The sequence below is a fragment of the Triplophysa rosa genome, linkage group LG5 (assembly GCF_024868665.1).
Source record: "Triplophysa rosa linkage group LG5, Trosa_1v2, whole genome shotgun sequence".
NCBI classification, from domain to species: domain Eukaryota; kingdom Metazoa; phylum Chordata; class Actinopteri; order Cypriniformes; family Nemacheilidae; genus Triplophysa; species Triplophysa rosa.
Genome location: NC_079894.1, coordinates 11,454,142 through 11,475,491, shown reverse-complemented (window position 1 = coordinate 11,475,491; position 21,350 = coordinate 11,454,142). Strand labels below are relative to the sequence as shown.

General features: G+C 39.0%; 1 protein-coding gene across 2 annotated transcripts in view; it reads right to left on the bottom strand.

Annotated features, from left to right (window-relative positions):
• The window catches only part of dpydb (dihydropyrimidine dehydrogenase b), a 159,364-nt gene that overhangs the window by 123,448 nt on the left and 14,566 nt on the right, over positions 1 to 21,350 (bottom strand). Inside the window, exons 1-3 of one of the 2 annotated variants that reach the window (XM_057333890.1) lie at positions 18,121 to 18,221; positions 7,510 to 7,620; positions 2,743 to 2,825 (exon numbers count right to left, since the gene is read on the bottom strand). In XM_057333890.1, the coding sequence (XP_057189873.1) occupies positions 2,743 to 2,825; positions 7,510 to 7,620; positions 18,121 to 18,159 (233 nt within the window). In that variant the 5' untranslated portion in view covers positions 18,160 to 18,221. Of the gene's footprint in view, positions 1 to 2,742; positions 2,826 to 7,509; positions 7,621 to 18,120; positions 18,222 to 21,350 lie in introns of those variants that run through there. The other variant, XM_057333891.1, reaches the window with a different exon arrangement.

The following is a 21,350-nucleotide window of genomic DNA, read 5'->3' as shown; positions in this document are numbered from 1 at the left end:
ATTTCACCATTTTCAAAAATATTTTTCAAATTAAAAGTTGTAACTGTTAACATTAGTTAAAGGGATAGTTCACCCAAAAAATGAAAATTCTGTCATTATTTACCCACCCTGGTTTTTGCTTACTGACATTCTTCCAAATATCTTCCTTTGTGTTCAGCAGAACAAATACATTTATACAGGTTTGGAACAATCTGAGGTTGAGTAAATGATGACAGGATTTTCATTTTTTGGTGAACTATCCCTATAATGTACGGCTGCACGATAATTTATCGCGATACCACTAAATCCTATTGTAATTGAGCTGGCTGCGATATGCAATGTGTCAATTTTTTTTTCAATGCGTAGCTTGTCCATGAAGCACGGCTCTGGGATCAGTAGGAAATGCTGCTCGATCTAAAAGCATTGCGAGTTTGAGTCGCTTATAATGTGCATTTGAAAAAGCAACACCCGTCAAACATGATCATTATAAATATACTTTATTATCATAAAAATACCTGATGAGGCTTGAGTAACAGTGATGTCCATAGGCATTTCCTAGATTCTATAACGTGTTATGGTCTTCTTCTGCAGTGCGTATTTGGAGTTTCCGCACGAGAGCGCCCTCTGGCTTTCGGATGCAGCAGCATTTTCCCGTACTTCACTCACAAGCTGTGCATAAATCACGTGATATTTATTGTCGGTTTATTGTGACAGCCCTACTATAATGCCCAATAAACAAACAATTGTATTTGTATTAACTAACAATTATTAATAAATTCTGGAAAACAATATTGCTTATTATTAGTTAATGTTAGCTTAGCTAATGCATTTACCAATGTTAAAGGTCCAATGTGTAATTTTTGGAGGATCTGTTGACAGAAATACAATATAATATACATAACTGTGTCTTCAGAGGTGTATTAAGACCTTACATAATGAAGCTTTATGTTTTTATTATCTTAGAATGAGCTATTTCTATCTACATACACCTTGTGTCCCCTTACATGGAATTCGCCATGTTGTTTCTACAAGAGCCCTAAACAGACAAACTACTCTGCAGAGCGCATTTCATAAATACGTTATCTCCTTCGCCGAAGAAGCGAAAACGTGATCTAGGCTCAGCTAGGGTTGGGAATCGTTTTTCTTTTTCGATACCGGTGCCAAATCGATACTTTTAAAACGGTACCGGTGTCTAAATGGTGGCTAAATCGATACTTTTAATGAAAGGGCCACGAAACACCGGTGGATGACATTAAAGAACAATATGTTCAATTAAAAAATATTTATTAAATAATAAAAACATACACAACAAATGCACAATTAAAGTTGGACACTAACATTGCTAGAAAGAAGTTATAGTGTTTACTGTTTACCTTGTTTACCCTCCAGCTACAACTAAATGCTCACCATAGTTGTATTAAATATGGGCAGAAAATGAATGTTGAATATATCAACAGATTAAGTCCATTTACAGAGAGCCTTCTATTATATGTGCCTTATTTTAAAAACAGACAGTAAAATGATTACATACTGTATAATTAAATGCCTATACATGCAGTCAGAGTAAAAAGCTTGACAGACTGATGCCTAGAGATCAGACTGACAGATGCTATAAGGTTTTTGCACTTTCGATGCTGTGTCTGGCTTGTCTGTCTTGTCAAATACGTTACTGTGTTAAGAATGAGCTCCACGGCACGCAGCACGCGCTTCATTGATTTTAAACGCGCGCAACAGTTTTATTGTGATCGCTTGCATTACAGACGCGTCATCTGCTTTTCGAATTAGCTAGTTTCACTTTAAAACTTGCCTTATGCGGCGGTTGAAGTTAAAGATTGCGCTCGGTGATGAATGCTGAACTCACCGAGATGGAGGGAGAGAGAGCGCGCATTAAAACTGTCTTTCACTATGATGACTCCACGGGTCATGCGCATTCCGATATGTGCGGATCACAGATCATTCGCGATCCGTTTAACCATTATATAAGATGTGTTGGATTTGTATTATCTGAGCTTTCTGACTTTCGTTCATGTGAATGAGGGCAAATGTCTCAATCGACAGCTCAGTCAGCATTTAAGTGGCACCGAAATGAGGCACCGAAATCTGCATTTTGATTCGGTCCAGTTACATACCGGATATATAGGTGTTTCTGTACCCAACTCTATAGTGTCAGCCACCGTAGTGCTTTGAAAGGGAGGGGTGAGTGAGCCGTTGGTTGCAATCCACAAACTCAGCTCTAGATGCCGCTAAATTTCATACACTGGACCGTTAACAAAAACAACCTTCTTGTAAAGTGATTTTTATTAACAGTATATTTCAGTTTGAAGCTTGAAGCCTTGAGTTTATTTATTGCTTACGTTGTTTTTTAACACTATTCTTGACGTGTAAATAGAACTCAGACCAGCCTGAAAACCGGCGGCACTCATGATCAAGTATTCCAATGTTGTCCTGGGATCCCCAAAAGCATTTTCAACTAACAAATTTAGCATTTACATTTTTCACTGTGCACTGAGCCTTAGCATCTCCTGCAGGGTTGAAGAGTCAAGGCAAGGCCCGGAGGGAGGCATCCCTCCAACAAATTAATTCCTCAGAAAAGCAGAGCTGAGTGCTGCTTCTACACTCATCTGTTCCCTCCGTAATGAAGAATGACTTACGACGCAACCCGTCCTCACCTCACGAAACGGCACGCACAAGCATTCCTTCGGCTGCCTACCCAAAACTCCTCCTTGCGTTGACTGTGACTGTTACCATGGAGATGGTGCTTACCTCAGTGCTTCCCGAAGTGCCCCACGCTCGCTCAGAGTTGTGTGCTTGATGTCATCGAAGTTGTTCTCCAAATTCAAGCAAGACTGTAAGATTTGAACACACAAGGACAATGTTAAGATACAGTAAAGCAGTTTGTTTGTTTAACAAAACAAATTATCTGCGAAACTGTAAATTGCAAAGTGTGCAAATTATACAGACTTTTTTACTTTTACTTTGAATGCAGGTTGATTTAAATAAAAGATCTGGTAAATGCATTACAGTATACATTTATTTTAAATCCATGAATTTCGTAAGAATCGAACCCATGCCCTTCTATAGGATGTTACCAAGCACTTGTTAAAACTTTTTTTATGATATAAATCTGATTTAAGTGATAATGACATAAGCCAGGGGTCTTCAACCGGGGGTCCGCGGTGGAACTGCAAGGGGTCCACTAATTACGGTTTACTCACAGGCAACTTTTTGTTAAAAATGTAAAGCATGGGTACACAAATATTACAACCAATGTTCTCTTTAAGCTGTGCACGTGTGCGTGCAGACAAAAACATCCATGCAAGCAATGGAAGCAAGCAATGGAAGACACGTTACATCTGCATCATAAAAACCGGTAGGGTTAGAATCAGTGCATTCTCGGTCTCCTTTCTGATAAAAGCATGAAAGGAGTTGTTGCCAATAAAGTGCATTCTCATATGTTTCTGAACTTGTTCAAATTCGTTAAATCTGTAAAGCGCTAATTTGACAGCCAAATGACAGCACACCGCTTCTGCATTGTAAACTCTGACAGAACTATCGTACATGTTTAAAATCAATGAAACATGCACCGTGTAGTAAGTATACTGATGGTGCAAGTCAAACAAGTTGCCCTGAAAAAAACTTCTCACAAAAAACTCATTTTCGTGTAACAGCCGCGACAATGCTGATCCACGAGAAAGACAACGGAGCTCAGAATGATAAAATAGCGGTGTGTTCTGCAACACACAGAGAAGCGGAAGAAAAAAAAGAATGACACTTAATAAAACGGCAGAGACAACCCTACCTCCACTAGAATAGTCTTTGTGCCATTACCCATGCAGGGTCAGTCATCTCATTGAAGTCTTAATAAAAACTAAGGTTCAAATAAATGTTTAATTGTCCATCTCACAGTAAAATGAAAATGTTTGATGCTGCAAATCCCTTAAAATAATCAATCAATCTATATTAAAAAACAAAAATAATACACAGCAAAGTATTTAGCCTGTGTGCAACAATAAAATAATAGTCCTTATGTAATGTTTTAACATAACATTGCTGTGACAATAGGGTTGTTTCTATTTAAATAGCTCCATTTACACATTTTGGTGTCACGGTGGTGCGTGGAGAGAAGAACCCAAGCGCAGGCAGACGTGAAGGGGTTAAACACAAGACTTTAATACACGAAACGAGAGAACAAACCAGACACCAGAGGGACAACCAGAACTATAACTAAAATAAAAACTGAAACAAAACACTTCCCACAGGGGGCAAAAACAAACCAACAAAACAAGGCACAACACAACGTCTTACACAAAAAAACACGGCAGGGTGACTAAGACTAAAACACAACACTCGCATTACACGGACAAGGCAACTGAACAGGCACACGGGCAACAACACGAGACTAGAACCAGGAACAGGATACATCCAACGCTCACAACCACAGACCACGCACAACAAACGTAATACACGAGCACAGGACAAAGGAACATGAGGGTATAAATAGGGAAGACAAACGAGGGATAACGAGCAAGGGCAGGTGTGGAACATAAGACACAAGTGGGAGACAATACAGGAAACGAGAGGGGCGGGGCCAATGACAAGACACTGGAGAGAACGCATATTATTGTCAAAAGGACAATAATATNATCAAACACTCAGGGAAAGATCACAAGGAAATGAGAGGAGCGGGGCCAATGACGAGACACTGGAGAGAACGCATATTATTGTCAAAAGGACAATAATATGTTTCTCTCCACACATAACCAAAGACTTTGTCATGGCTCTGCTACAGGACCAAGAAAAACATGACTAAATGAAGCAGAGCCATGACATTTTGGGGTCCGTGCTCCATGCATCTCTCATCTAAGGGGTCCTTGCCCTGAAAAACGCTGAACACCCCTGACATAAGCACTTATTTTTTAACATTATTAATATTGTACTATTTTACAACCTACAGAGTTGTCTCCCATGTGACATAAATGGTTATAAATCTTAAGGCACCTTAAGAATATCCTGCAGGCAGTAGATTTAAATATGACTGTACTGAAGGATTACGCTTTTGAGTAGACCTAATATACAGTTCAGAGATTATCCTGCTTTTAAAGATTTACCAGTTTCTACTTTAAAAACGGAAGGATTAATTGGTGCCATTTAACACTGTAACATGACACGGTTGACATTATCAGAGAGGCATTAAAAAGGATTCCCCCAGCCCCACCCATTCTGTGAGGCAAAGTTCAAGCTGCTTAAGCTGTTTCCTTTATTCCATAAGCGAACACATTTTTGCAGGAGCCATTGTGAAAACTGACTTAAACTACTTAATGAAATTCAAAGGGATGAGCAGCCAGGAAATTCCCCCACACAAATATAGGATTGAAGCACCAGGAGAATAAAATCACAACACGATTGAGATTGAGACTGAGCCTAACACGATTTCCACACGCTGAGTTCGTTTATGGCATCAGACAGCGTTACTACATTTTATTATTATACAGATGGGCGGTGAATAAGATACCTTATTCAATGAGCCATCTGATATTCTTCTAGAGGTCCTTTATGACCCTTCATTAAGTTATTTTCTTTACTAAGACATATTTAGAAGAGCAATATAGTCTGTATTAAAAAGCATGGGAATTTGTTTTAAATGACGTCTCAATACTGTATGAAGCCCTAGTTGACATGTTTTGCTGGTATTTTATACCAGAATATTTAGTCACCATGAGCAAACTGATAATATGTCATTTTAACTTTAACAATTTTGTATTTATATTTATTAAGCACAGATAAACACAACAACAGTTGACCATAGTGCTGTACAAATTAAATACAACAATAAGAAAAAAACAATACTAATAAAATCAGCAAATAATTTAACATACAAGATTTAGAATCTAGTATGAACTTAAAAGAATTACTATAAATTGTTATTATTATAAAAAAATACTGTTGTATTTTATTTTATCATTTGATCATTTTTGTCATTAGTAGATATGGTGTCATTTGATTATATTGGATTATTATCTCTAAGTAACTGTAAGGTTTTGAGTCAAAGGCACAATTATTCAAATGTTTTGTTTAGTTATTTTAGTTTTAAACACTTAAAGACTTAAATTATAACACTTCTTGGGAGGTATTTGGAAGGCAAGGGAGACACGTCCACTGTAAACTTTCAATGAAAGTTTGGACTAGGGAATTCATTATAAATGTTTGGTCGGGGCAAGTTGTGGATTTATTTTTAAAAGTCTGTTTCTGTGTAGACACTGAACTGTGCTACTGAACATTTTACCTATTTTCGCTCTGTAAAAAGATACACTGCTTTGAACACACATTGACTTTTTGTGACAACATGCTCCAGTCCTCTCTACCTATGCCCCCCTCAATGCATATATGATCAGAGACTATTGGGTTGTTGACAATGAATTCTTTTGCATTTTCATGTCAAATGCAAAAAAACTTGACCTCTGTCCGCTGTGTGTCACAAGACTAATCTCACAGCTTCTGTGTGGTATTAAACCTCATCTGTGTGGTAAAATGAAACATAATTATATTTCCAATTACACCCAGGCATTGTTAGGACTGGGATAACCATTGACATTTTCACTTGAAATGATGTGTAGCATTTTTCCCCTGCAAAGGATTAGTCTAATCCAACATCTTGGGGGCTTTATTATTATTAATTAGACAAAATGCTTAGTGCTGGGAATTGGTAGAAGCCTATAATTTAAGCAGCTAATTAATATGCAAGCTCTGGAAACAAGATTTGGTATTTCATCAACGCAAGTCACCACATGGCGAAAAAGCATTTAAAATGAACATTTGAATATGCTTATGAGCCTTGACTCATTGGACTCACAGGATATGATAATAATTGAGAGGAAATTTGAAATATTTAATCCACTTGGGGAATTGAGGGGGGGCATCTGCTTATGATGCATTTTCATGATGTCTCCAGGCTTTTGCCGCAGTTTTCTGATGAGTGCTACAGAATTACTCATTGATATATTGTAAGAAAAAGGGCAGAAGGGGTCAAAATTTGAATCTCTACAATAATTGGACAAACTAGGCGGCTGGAACTAATTATAGAATTATAATCTTCAGCCCTATTATTGCTCATCAGAGTAATATGATCACCAGCATAATCACTGAATCTCCACACCAAAAACTATCATCACAGACTTTTGTTATCAGCAGTAAAACGGGAGGAAGTTTGTTCGCAGCCACAAGGGCTGCGGCTTCTAGTCACACAGCTTGTCGTTATTCTCCTTTAAGATCTAATTTTCACTGTGCTGAGACGCAGAGAAGAACGCTATGATTGTACCACATCAGCAGCAGTAAAAACTCCACAAACAAGGAAAGACGTATGAGCTCGGAATGACGTGACAAGGGTTTTTCTTCACATTGGCTGTTTCTTTAATATTTAATGCGAGGCTCAAAGCAGCAGTATGTGATGGTTTGGAAAAGTGAGAGTTATTTTAGGCAGCCAGTGAGAATATCTTGTTTGTTTTTTTACAGTACAAGAGGCTGTAGACTCACATCGCAGTTTCTCTCTGGGTTTCTCTTCCAATGCTTCTTCTCCTTCTTCTTTGAGGCAGTGGAATGGAGATCCGCGTGGGTCTTCACCCTCGGGTTCAAGGCGAGAATGTTCTGAAGCACAATTACACACAATCACATTGTTAAATGTTCAAAGGATCAATCTATACAAGAGCATTTTGGAACGATGCATGACATTTTTTCAATTAATGAAAGACAAATGTAGTAAACAAACTAATAAACAGCGCAAGACGGGCAAATGCAAAACAGTGGCCATAAAAGGAATTTTGGACACCTAGGCCAGATTTAAAAATTCTGAAATTTTGTTGCATTAACGTCAAAACTATCCAACTAAGTGGCATGAGCAAATAAATTACAATACACATTTTCTCTAACACTTTTTAGTCACTTTTGCAATCGCTTCTAACCAACTGATCCTAAGTTCATGTTTAGTGGATGTATCTAACGGTTTCTAACAATTCAACATAATATTTTGTGCATTTCAGTTAAGTTCCATCAATGAACATTGCACAGAGGAAAAACTTGCTATAATACCATGTATTTCATTACCATACAGTCTTTATTTTATTTATTCATGTATTACTATTGTTTTATTATAATGTATGTAAAGCAACATTGCAACAATGAAAATTGTGAAAAGCCCTATATAAATAAAATAAAATTGAATTAAAAAAAAATAATGTTTGATGCTTTTTCATGGACTCACTATAGGACTTTACTATGTGAAGGTGTTTGAAGACTTTTAGCTTCATTTTTACGTTTTTCTAGTGTTTTAATTTTCAAATGCTTTCAAACTGTAAACATCAAACCGGGCACCTTCATGCCTGCCAATAAAATCGCACCAGAGGAGCTGGAGGAAGGAACCAGTGCGAGATCTTTTAATGGCAAGCACAATTAACAGGCAGTTGACTGAGGTAGTGGAGAATGAGAGAGTGTCATGGCTCTGCTTCATTTAGTCATGTTTTCCTTGGTCCTGTAGCAGAGTCATGACAAAGTCTTTGGTTATGTGTGGAGAGAAACATATTATTGTCCTTTTGACAATAATATACGTTCTCTCCAGTGTCTCGTCTCTGTTCCCGCCATCTCGTTTCCTTGTTATCCTTCCCTGAGTGTTTCATTACCCACACCTGCCCTGTGTCGTTATCCCTCGTTTGTGTTCCCCTACAAATACCCTCTTGTTTCTTTGTCTTGTGTTCGTGGATTACGTTGTGTTTGGTGTGTTGCCTACGTCTCCCAAAACTGCAACTCTGTGAGTCTCCCGTCTTGTCCTGCCTTGTCTTGCTTGTCTTTTGGATTATTATTTAACGTATTTGACTTCCTTGTATTTTGCTTTGACGTTTGGTCATGTTTAGTTTTGTTATTTTGTCCTGCTGTTTTTTGGGCCCCCTTGGGAAGTTTTTGTTCTAGTTTTGGATTTTAGTTCGTTCTTGGTTTGACACCCCCTCGTGGGTTTTTCCTTTGTTTTGTTCATTTAATAAAGCTTTGTTGTGTTAACCCCTTCACTGCCTGCCTCGCTTGGGTTCTCTCCACTCATTCTGACAGAATCACGAGCCATCACTGAACCCAGCAGGCAGCATGAGCACCGGCGGTCCCACTAGCTCGCCTCCTCTGCGGACTTCGCCAGGGGAACGAGAGCTGGATGAGTACGTGGACAGTTCCTGGACGTCGCGAGAATGGCGTCTTCGGGGAGGAGGAGCTCGCGGTGCTATTAACTCCGGTCTCAGGGACCCACTTTCGCGGGCGGAGATGAGGGCGTTGAGACCGTTGGACTTCGACGCCGTGTGGCTGCCGCCGCGGAACGATCGGAGTCCACGGCCTCAGCAATTACCAGCTACCCATCTCCGCTGGTCACGATTCCTGAGCTGGTTCCCTGCAGATCGGGGTTGTGGGCACCCCACTCCATCCTTCCCACTCTCGGCAGCCTCTCCACCATCACCAGCCTCGTTGGCAAGCGGGGGAGGCGAGCATCCTGGGAGTCCACCTCCGAGGAGTCCCAGCCGGAACCAGCCATGCCTCTACATCCTTCCTTCAGCCGACCTCCAGGCGGGTGGCTCGGCTGAAGAAAAAGAGGCAGCGGCGGGCAGCGCGGCTCTTCCAGCCGGTCCAGTCGGTCAGCCGGTGTCCAGCCGGTCCAGTCCGGTGCAGCCGGCGTCCAGTCCGGTGCAGCCGGCGTCCAGTCCGGTGATCCAGCCGGCTCCAGTCCGGTGATCCAGCCGGCGTCCAGTCCGGTGATCCAGCCGGCGTCCAGCCGGTGATCCAGCCGGCCTTCCAGCCGCTCAGCCCTGTCCAGCCGGCCTTCCAGCGGCGTCAAGCCCTGTCCAGCCGGCCTTCCAGCCGGCTCAAGCCCTGTCCAGCCGGCCTTCCAGCCGGCGTCAAGCCCTGTCCACCGGCCCCTGGGAAACTGCCAGGGCCAAAGACTGTCCCCCCCAGGACTCCCCCTAAGTCCCCCAGGACTCCGCGCCCTCGAGCGCAGCCGGGGACTGGGACTTCTCCCCACCTCCCTTTTGGACTGCCCCCTATGGGCCCTTGTTTGGCCCCACCCCCCCTCCCATGTTTGTTTTTTTATTGCTCACCCTATCCTGTTATATTTTGTCTGTCTGCCACTGATTTTGTTTTCCATGTTTTGTCTGTTCTGTCACTGTCTCAGTCGGTCTTGTCTCGTCCGTCTACCCCTTGGTGAGCACCTGGAGGTGCTCATTAAAGGGGGGGCTTCTGTCATGGCTCTGCTTCATTTAGTCATGTTTTCCTTGGTCCTGTAGCAGAGTCATGACAAAGCCTTTGGTTATGTGTGGAGAGAAACATATTATTGTCCTTTAGACAATAATATACGTTCTCTCCAGTGTCTCGTCTCTGTTCCCGCCATCTCGTTTCCTTGTTATCCTTCCCTGAGTGTTTCATTACCCACACCTGCCCTGTGTCGTTATCCCTCGTTTGTGTTCCCCTACAAATACCCTCTTGTTTCTGTCTTGTGTTCGTGGATTACGTTGTGTTTGGTGTGTTGCTCTACGTCTCCCAAAACTGCAACTCTGTGAGTCTCCCGTCTTGTCCTGCCTTGTCTTGCTTGTCTTTTGGATTATTATTTAACGTATTTTACTTCCTTGTATTTTGCTTTGACGTTTGGTCGTATTTAGTTTTATTTCGTCCTGCTGTTTTTTGGGCCCCCTCGTGGGAAGTTTTTGTTCTAGTTTTGGATTTTAGTTCGTTCTTGGTTTGACACCCCCTCGTGGGTTTTTCCTTTGTTTTGTTCATTTAATAAAGCTTTGTTGTGTTAACCCCTTCACTGCCTGCCTGCGCTTGGGTTCTCTCCACCCCTCATTCCTGACAGAGAGGGAGAGGCCATTACCATCACACTAATACTAATTTCATGCTCTTCGTAGTGTAAAAGAATACCATGTTCACCATCATTTCATTGTGCTGAAACACTATCCGACAAAGGCCAGGGGCAAATTGAAATGAGCCACTTTGGCATTTTTGCCCAATTGCCCCATCTGTGAAGGATTTTTGAAAAAAAAATCTCCTAAAAACAGGACTCCTAAAACATTCCTGACATGATGTTCTTGTGTGAATGTTTGTGCAGTTAATACAGTTTATAATCCGCCACGCTTCATTTCCTAAACAAATTTCAGTGTCACTTTTTGCCATTTATGCAACAAAACTTTCCAAATTAACTGTTTGACAACAAATATGGAGAAAATAGGCCTTTCAAGCTGTTTCAATCATACTCTTAGAACCATGGCAGGGTAAATTATTGATAACACTTAATATGTAGAATGTGTAAATCAGTCTCGGTTTTGTTTGGGCAAACGGGTCTTGGGTTACACTTTAATTGTATTATTTTTATTTTTTATTATTATTGTCAGGTCTGTGGAGACATTCTGATGTCTTGAACCCTTTGATACTCAGGCAGGCTTTATTTGTTTTCTGGTAAATACACTACAACATTGTTTATTTGTAAAAGCTTCCTGCATTTTTGTAGCATCCAGTTCACAAACAAAAATGCAATTTGTCATGCTACACAGTGTCTGCACAGAAATTGCATCACCAATGCGATCTAGACACCTTGCTTAGGAGGCAAATAGTGAATAATTTGCAAACAAAAGAGATGCAATTGGCTATTGTTAAATAATTACGATATTAGTTTTCAATAAAAAAAATCAGGCTTGCAAAGGTATTGTTTCCTTTCTGGTACTCGACCGATTACCGTGTCAGTCAAGCTAGTGTTTATTTGCTGTAATAGGCTTGGTCTGACAAGCAAGCAGGAGTCAGTATGAGCTTCAAGCCACGTTTGACCAGCCGCAGATGAGCAGATTGAAAAATCTATGGATGGCAACCTCAACGTGACGCACATCCTGCCCTGATCCAAAAACTAACAAGTATCAAAAGTAAAAAGATACATTTAAAGCCACAATATGGAACATTTGGACCGCTAGATGGTGCACTTTCGAAACAACAACAAAAGGCGAAGCTAAATGACGTTATGTAGGAGAATGGAATTATGGGACATGTCTTTTCACCATCCAGAGGCGTATGGAGAACGCCCATCATGTTCACAAACGAGGTAATGAATGAAATTTATTTTGTCATCATAATGAATTAGCTTGCAAGAAATGTGGAATGTAATGCTACGTTAGCCCGCGACTGCTTTTGGACTTTGTCAATTGATTTGGTAGCGTAATGCTCACAGTTTTACCTGTTTAAAACAGTCATACAGTCGTCGTTTAAAAATAAATTTGAACGAACCCACAGTATTTACAAGTAACGTTACTGGCTACATATTTTTGTGCGACATATACTGTATTTCATAGGGTAACTGCATTCATAACTATTCAAATAATCTGTGCATGAGTATTTCGTGTACAATAAAAATGGTCTCTGTCGAGTCCAATAAGTTGGTTGCAAAGCTCTCTCCATTTAGAAAACGACACGCCGATATTAATCCTTGTTTTATTTCTTCGTTTGTCCATAAGCCTGCTTGCCTCATTTGGCCTACGTTTATGCTTTTTTGGGTTTCCTTCACTTGCCAAAGAGTAATCGTGATCCATAATAACAGAACAACAGATGCTGCGTAACCACTTCCTCATTTGCATGTTGCCGTAGTTTTTACAACCAGAAACTGAGGGTAGTGCGGAGCAGCGGATATTAAGCCACTGATATGCGACAAATACAAGGGAGACAAGGGACGGGCCATTATTTTAAATAGGAATTTCTCTGGATTTGCACATTCTTGGGAACATTTGGGATCATGTAAGTACACAACTGCATGAAATATGTCACACTGTACAAGTGATTTTTGGATATTTCATAACAAATTTATTCCATATTGTGGCTTTAATCAAGGCCTGTAAATAAACAAACATCCTAGTACATTTAGTTACTGAATGACTTTAGTGTTAGGACTGTTTTCTTGTAAGCAGTGTAAAAACACTGTGCTCCTATGCCAATTAGATCAATATTGTGTAAGGGGAAACACATCCATACAAAGAAAAGATCTATATAAGAGGAGATCAATATCTCCTCTAAATTTAAAAGCCCTTCTGTGACTGTTAAACAAGCTCGAGTTGGAAATGATAGTCTATTTCATGTCAAGACGAGCTTTTAAAGATGTTAAACCTTTACACTCAGCATTGTTATGGCCGTTCATGTATTCCCCTGTATGGGTTGTAAGGTAACTGGTGGGGTATTACAGTTTTCCTTTACCAGAGACATAGAGTACGCCTACATAGATTGAACTTTGTCTTCAAGTTAAAGAGGTGACTGTGCTTTGTAGGTTTAAATAAAAACTGCTTTAAATGCCAGAAAGGTTAGAGTTTCAGCTCCTCTCAAAATATCACAGCTTCAGGTCTAGAGAGCTTTTAAAAAATAGCGGTGGGATTCAATACAATGAAATCACAGCAGAAACATACCGAAGAGCAAGTACTGTATATATACATAAGATGAAAAGACGGCAGGCTGTGGTCAGAGGGATAGTGATAGGCCGAGAGGGTTCAGCAGGCATTTTGAGCAGCATGTGATGTGCTGTGCGTTTCATTTCCACAGGGAGGGTTCTGGAGACTGGCTTTATCACTCTCTGCTGGTCATACTGATCCATTGAGACAACAAATCAATACTGGCTTTTCCCTGCCAAACCTCAGTGTTATCCAAAAAAAATATGATCAAATAATTGGAAATGATGTTATTCTTGTCAGATAGCCTTTGTGGTGCCTTGAATTTGGTAGTTTTTAAAATTCAGAATCAATCATTTTTGCTTAGATCACAAACTCATTTTATTTTTAAATTTCAATTTATAATCAACTGCAGCCAGAAATAATGTTAAAACGAAACAACGTGTGCCCATCGAAATCAGCGCAGATACAGTATGTTCAAGAATATAATTACATCACGATGTAGATAAAAAAGTAAACATCAAGCACTGTAAGCATTTGTGCAATGATCTTAAAAAAGGCAATTTGACCTCTTTCCAAAGCACACTTCATCTTTCATAACACAGCCCCCTCCCTCCCTAAGGCGGAATAGTTAAACACAATCTACAGAGATTCTTGCCTAGTCTTTTTGCCTGAAATCGATACGCGAATTGATCCGCCATAGCTGAAATGAAGCCACGGCTCACCAGCCGCCAAGCAATGTTCAGCACAATCCTAGAATATCATTTAGTCCTGTAACATAATTATAGAGAGCAATAAAGATCATTTGGCATCAACATCATCTTGCTCAGCTAAAGGCCTCCTGAAGCTTCTATTCAGGCTGCTGTAATGAGTGAAACAGAGCTGGGCTTGATTCGCACAGGAGAGCATGAGCGACAGCAGGATAGGCATCTTTGGACCGACCGCGTTCCCAGTCTTTGTGAATGGGTTTGTTTTTGTCATACTAATTTAATAACAGCATTGGTCTTGATTAACTTAATTAACTTATTCCTGCCTATCCTCCATTTAGAATTTTCATGGAGAGAAACAGATAATAGATATATAAACAGTTCCTATAATAACTTTCAAAATAAATGTAAGGTTTAATATTTCTATATCATTTCAAACTTTATTCAGGATGCACTGAATACAAAATGTGCTTTAAGTGGTAAAATCTAAATAAACTGTAAAGATATTTATTTAAGGCACAATATACATCCCTTTTTCAGTATATTTTTATGTCATACAGCATGAACTCGAACACACCTATGAGGACCAAGGATTACGTGTATATGAGACCATTAACGGGCAATACAATGAGGATGGACGTAACACTGGTTAAAAATTTCTTCAGTCCTCAAGCCCCCTCCCAGAATGTTTGATGTCCTGCGGCACCACGCAGACTACTCGTGTGATATCACAATACTGTGAGAGCAATTTGAGAGTAGAAAACTCTATATCGCTCTTGCAGTACTGTGATGTCACACGGCGATCGGTCTGCATACCGCTGCATGAAGTCGAGAAAGCTCATTTCGGGATTGCGGTGATGAGTTAAATCAGGTATTTTATGAAGTAGAAATAAAACATTTTGGGAGTGGGGTGCGAGGACTGCATTTGAGAAACACTGGTTTGGGCAAACAAGTGGACAAAATATATAACACTGTGGTAGTGTTTATATATATATATATATATATATATATATTACATTAATGCAAAAATCTTACATACTGTGTCTTTAATATCACTAAAACAACCAGAATAATATTGGTTACAGCAAAATGAAATTTTTTATGGCTAAATCATTTCTTGAAGAAAACAACTGAAGGATAGTCATTTTTACAGTGTGAAACAAGTTAAAGTGATAGTTCACCCAAAAATGAAAATTCTGTCATCATTTCACCCTCTTGTCATTTTAAACATGTATGGCTTTCTTTAGCACAACACAAAAGAAGATATTTTGAAGAAACAGCTGTACCCATTCACTTCTACTGTGCGGATTCAAAACCAGTGTCAAGTCAATGGGTACCACTATTGTTCGCTGACCAACATTCTTTAAAATATCTTCATTAGTGTTCTGCAGCATAAAAAAATCATACAGGTTAGAAAATAAAAAAAGGGGAGGTAAATGATGACAGAATTTTTATTTTTGGGTGAACTATCCCTTTAGAAACTTAAAAGGTTGAATAAAAAGTCTGAAGGGACAGTGTTTTACTGAGACATTTCTTAATACTGTTCAGTGTACACAACACTGTGCCTGGGATAATCATTGACTCACGGTTATGAACCCGGCTGGGGTTGATAGTTGTAGGATAACTGAACGTTAAGGATTGCTGCCTCATCATTATCAATGTCCTTTTTGTACAAAATACTATTTCTAGTCTAAAAATTTATACTAAAACAATGGTCAGCTATGCAACTGTGAAATAGTTTTACTCATTCTGGTATCTTCTACTACAAGTGGATTTTGCCCAAATCTTTGATCTGTTCATGGTTCCAGCTCTTATCAGCATCTGTGTTATTTCTGTGTTAATTTATCTGTGTTAATTAAATTAATTTATATAATTTCAAAAGAAAACAGGACTCATAATGCAAAATTACAGTCCCGCTTTCCTGCAATAATCTGTTTAAAACAAGAATACCGTATTGCTGTGAAAAAAGGAGAGTTGTTTATCTCCCTTGTGCAATCCCACTACATGTGTTCTATGTAACCTTTTATATAATCACTTACATCAGTAACATATGTCATACTCTGAGGACACTGTCTCGGTAACCATTGCATAAAATCACTGGTCATTACCGTGATTAGAATAAATATTCACAACTTCCTCCTGAATTGGCAAAGGACATATTTTTTACAGCTCAGATGAAAGCTTCAGTAGGTACAGCGTCCGACTTTGACAACCATGATATGGATGTCTGTCACCTAATGGGGCTTTCATAACGTTCATATTGCAATTTTGGCTTTTAAGTCGACAATTTTCTATCACGGTACTTGACTCGCTATCAGGAAGTGGTCATTGTTGGGGTTCAGGGCCTTCCATAAAAAGCCGTAGCCCTTTGTGTAAGCGGCCACATTAATCTGTTTTTTAACGAACGCTGATGGCCATCCCGGAGGACTTTTTAATGAATCCGTGAGCACACACAAAGGCACACGTTTAGCGCTCTCGGAAAAGCAGGATATTAAAATGAGACGTCTGACAGCATTGCCAAAATGAATGGCCAATTTAATTGCCCCACGGACAGCCATTATTATGACATTTAGTGAGGTATTTTCAGTGGTAGACAGGAGTCGTTTATAGCGCATTTTAAGTGCACACCGCACGCCAAGGTCACGTTGCCATAGTCAAAACACTCATGAATAGAAATGCTAATGACAGTCATCAGTAACAGTTCTATTTTCTGTATGAAAGTCAATGCCCATATCTACTCAACTTAAAAGCGAAAGCTTTATCTCACCTGAGCAGAGATGTCATCCAGTGTTTGCCGTGCATAACAGGACTTGATAAAAAAAGTGTTTTCTTACCACTTACAGATATGGTTCATGGATAGCAAGTCGGATTTGGCAATGCCAGATCAAACAGGGCTAAAGCTATTAAAAGCAAAGCCTAATGTCAGAAATCTTGCTTGTATTAAAGATGGTTTGCTTCACTAAGATGCATCTGTTGACTGAATGGACGGTTGATTATGACTCCTTGTGTTGTGATCCAACTTAATTACGTTAATTGGTTTTAATTCAGGGACATGATGTCTTTAAAAAAATCTTTTGAACTTAATAGCTTTCCTAGGCTAATTTAACCACTTAATTAGGAAGCTGCTTGCTTAAGTACACCTGATAAGAACAAAACATGATTTAACACTTGTCTTTCTTTCTGTTAAGTACTTACGATGGTTAAAAAAAAGTTGATTGGTAGTTTTACATCTGCACTTTGGGTTACAAACAATATGCTTGGCTATAAAGAGGATGTGTGCCGCCCATTCTACATTTACTGCTCACAAAACATAATCTTGACTAAATGCACAGTGCGTAATAGGAGGACAATGTCAGTGTACACTTGTTTATCCGATAGAAAATATCCTTGACATTGTACATTTTCGTGAAAACAGTACTTGTGGGTTCATCGGTACCTTGTGCACAACCACTGAAAGTGGGTCACTGTCCAAGGTTCTGAAACATTTCCCTAGCTGAAGACAAGGCCATGTACCAGTGCTATTGATTTCACCTTTAATTCTTCTCTGCCTTTAAAAATGTTCAGGCGGATTTAAAACGGTCCTCCAATTTCAAATATTAAAGCCTGTAAAAAATCTCATATGTAGCTTGATGTATGATATATGTATTTGATGTAATTCTTTGTCAATGTACTATAAAAGTGCAAGCTATAAAACTTTTATAATTGTATTGGAAAAAATATATAATTGTATGATCAGCAATGACATAATACTGCAGTAACTTCTTGTTCTCAAACAAGTACAATTTTAAGACATCATTTAAAATAAAAACATGCATATATAATTTCTAATTGTATTAAATTAAAGCCATTTGTTATTTTTCTTTATTCAAAGTGTTTGTGACCCACACAAATAACATTACCTAACTTCAAAACATGGACACGTGTCAAAAAACAGCAACAGATGAGTGTGTAGAAACAACCGACCAAAACACTTTAGTTCAAGTACACTGTGCGTATCGTGTTACCTCGATATCCGGCAATTCTTTGCTTAGCATTGTAGCCATTATGTCCGAATGCAGGTTTGATCAAATCCCTCCTCCGATAGATACCCGAGAGCTCGTGACCGAAGCAGAACTAAGCACGCGATTAGAACTTTGTTGAGCGCGCCTACAAACACGAGACTAGTCCATTATTTTACCGCAAATAAACCTTCAGCAGCAAGCTCTAAACGTTATATTATCGCGGACAGCTGAACGACTTGTTCTTAAAAATGCATTTCTTACATATATAGTCTGTTTTCACGCAATAATTTGCTAAAATAACAAAAATAGTGTAAATATCAGTAGTTCTGTGGCAAATGGTAGATCCGAGACAGAGGCTCACGGGGTCAAAGGTAAGCGCTGCGTGGTAAAAGTTGAGCAATGGCGTCACGTGCACATTCCATGTACTTACATTTTTGTGTCCTTTATTGTTGTTTTGTTGTTGAAAGGCAAACTGTGCTGTATGGGTTTTTGTATAATTTATCTTTGTATGTCATTATGTTTCTGTTCTTAGCATAAAAGGGCACACAGCATGTATTTAATTTATTTTTAAATTATTTAATTTATTTTTAGAAAGTAAAGTACAGAGGTATAAAATGACTTATCTCTTTAATACACGTTTAAATATACTATTCATACACCATAAAAAATCGCATCATTATAAAATGGTACATAGATTGTAGCCAGTTTATACGATATTGCCACTTTTCAGATTTAATTTTAATATTGTTGTCATAACGTAAATTGTTTTTGCCAGTTCATATAATTTGCTGCTTCTATACATGGCTTTTCATAAATTAAATTCGATGAGAATATATTGCCATTGGGAGGCTTATTGAAATTCAGTCTGCTTTAAGGTGGAATGAGGGAGGGAGGCACTTATGTTTCAAGTTTACATCAGAGCCGATCTTTGACATAATCTTATCCAAATTATGTCACTGACTGGTCCCTCCTCCCCTTTTTTTAAAGTAAACATGAGGCTCAAAGTCTGATGACCTAAGATTCCACTCATTTTGTCATTTGGTCTCTGAGCTATGGTATAGCAATATTGTCTTTATAATTATGGAGCGATTTTAGTCTCATTAATTATTCACACATAAAACAAGATGTACACTTGCGTAGCCAGTTTCACGTGCATAAAACCTAATTCACGTGCACAAATTATATATGTACATTCACAAAAAACAATTCACGTACGTAAAATAAAATTGTATTCTCATAAAATATGTTTCGCAAACGCTTAATACAATTCACAGACGTACAACTGTGCACAAATATTTCGAAGGTTTAAAATGTACTAAGTTTATCATTGAATGTGAATGTGCAAATCGTCACTCAATTGTGAATCGCCCTGGATTTGTGTGTATTTTGAGACTCTCTTGGCAGCGCTGTCCCTCCCACTTGAGTTATGATCCTGTTTAGCCAATCAGATTCAACCTTACCATTCAACCAATCATAACCGTGGAGAGCACAGAACTCAAGGAGCACTAGTGTTAGCACTAAAGGCTCGTTTGTAAAGCTTAGCTAATCTACTCTCTGAGCTGTGATGCTGTATTAAAACATAATACAGCCACGCAATAAATCTGTTTTTATTAACTTATTTTGTAGGAAAAAAGTATGAAATAGTGAGTGAACATGAACATTTAAAACTACACAACCAGCAGTCACTTCCACTGAACTTCTAAAATCCGTCTGGTTAACAAACTGTGCCTGATAGATGAGATGTGTTCATGTTTGTATGTCCATACAATACGTTTTAAATGAAAAAGACAATAAATGACTAGTTCATGGAAACATTGTTTTGTATGTGCGCATAGATTTGTAGCTAGCCGCCTTTTGGAAAATATCTCGCTTAAGGGGGCTGAAAAATCGCTAAATTGGCAACACAGGAGGTAAGTCAAACTGCGCAAAAGGTGCGCAGAGCCGTTTTCCTTAAGTCCTGTGCTCTCCGCGTTTATGATTGAATCTGATTGGCTAAAGCACATGTGTCAAATACAAGGCCCGCGGGCCAAATCCGGCCCGCCCCCTCATTTTATGTGGCTTACAAATTGTGAGCGCTTACAAATTATTGTATTTACATAATTATACATTTTATGTCCACGACCTGAAAATGCAACTCAACTTTATTACCTGCGCGATGACGACATCTAGTCAGTAGGTGGCAGTGTCCGTATATATCGCAGAAATAAGCCCCTCCAGTGCGATCAGGTTGTTTCTTGTTTCACACTGGAGAGGCTTATTTCTGCGATAACAGCCGGCTGCTTGTACATTATCACGCTTATTACATGGGATACTTGCCACATGAGAAAAAAACTTGACATGAAATGTGAATTTGAAATAATTTATTAGCTCATTTTTACTGAATGCAGACCTAACAGGAAAAGCTGTTTACTTTCGGTTTTAAGGTAAGAAACAACGTTCAAATGTCATGAACATTCAATTTGGTTTAATAATTTGTAAATATAATGTCATATATTTTATTAAAAGACACATTTATATTTAATTTGTCAAAAAAGCCTGTCAAAATGATTTGTTGCGTCCGGGTTACCCTGTGTTATTAGTTTTGAGAGGTTATCTGGGAATAACGAACCTGCAAATGTCGCGACTGGCCAATCAGAATCAAGCATTACAACGAGCGGTGTGATAAGTGAGTGATATGATATATAAATATTAATTAGACACATCGTGTCAAACAAAGAAAAATTGATGCAGAGGGGAGGCTATTTCAAGAGGGATGGGAAAGCAAATACATGTTTGTGCTTAATGGAAACAAGCCGTACGTGTGTAGTCTTTGCCAGGAGGCCATCCCTGTTAAAAAACCAGCATATGCTGGTTTGGTATGTTTTGATGCTGGTTTGTGCTGGTTTAGCTGGTCTTTAGCTGGTCATGTGCTGGTCCATAGCTGGTTTAAGCTGGTCCAACCAGCATCAAAACATACCTAACCCAGCATATACAGTTTTTTTCAACAGGGGTGGCTGTGCTCAAAGAATACAGTACAATTTACATCGGCACTTCGAAACCAAACACGGAGCAAAGTATATGCTAACCTTAGCCACCAAGAAAAGCAACAAAAGGTACAAGACTTGAAAAAAAACTTACATTTTTGGCAGAATTTGTTTGCAAATGCTTCTGCAAAAAGTGATGCAGCCGTGAAAGCCAGCTTTATTGTGACTGAAGAAATCGCCCGAGTTACCAAGTGTTTTTCAGAAGGTACA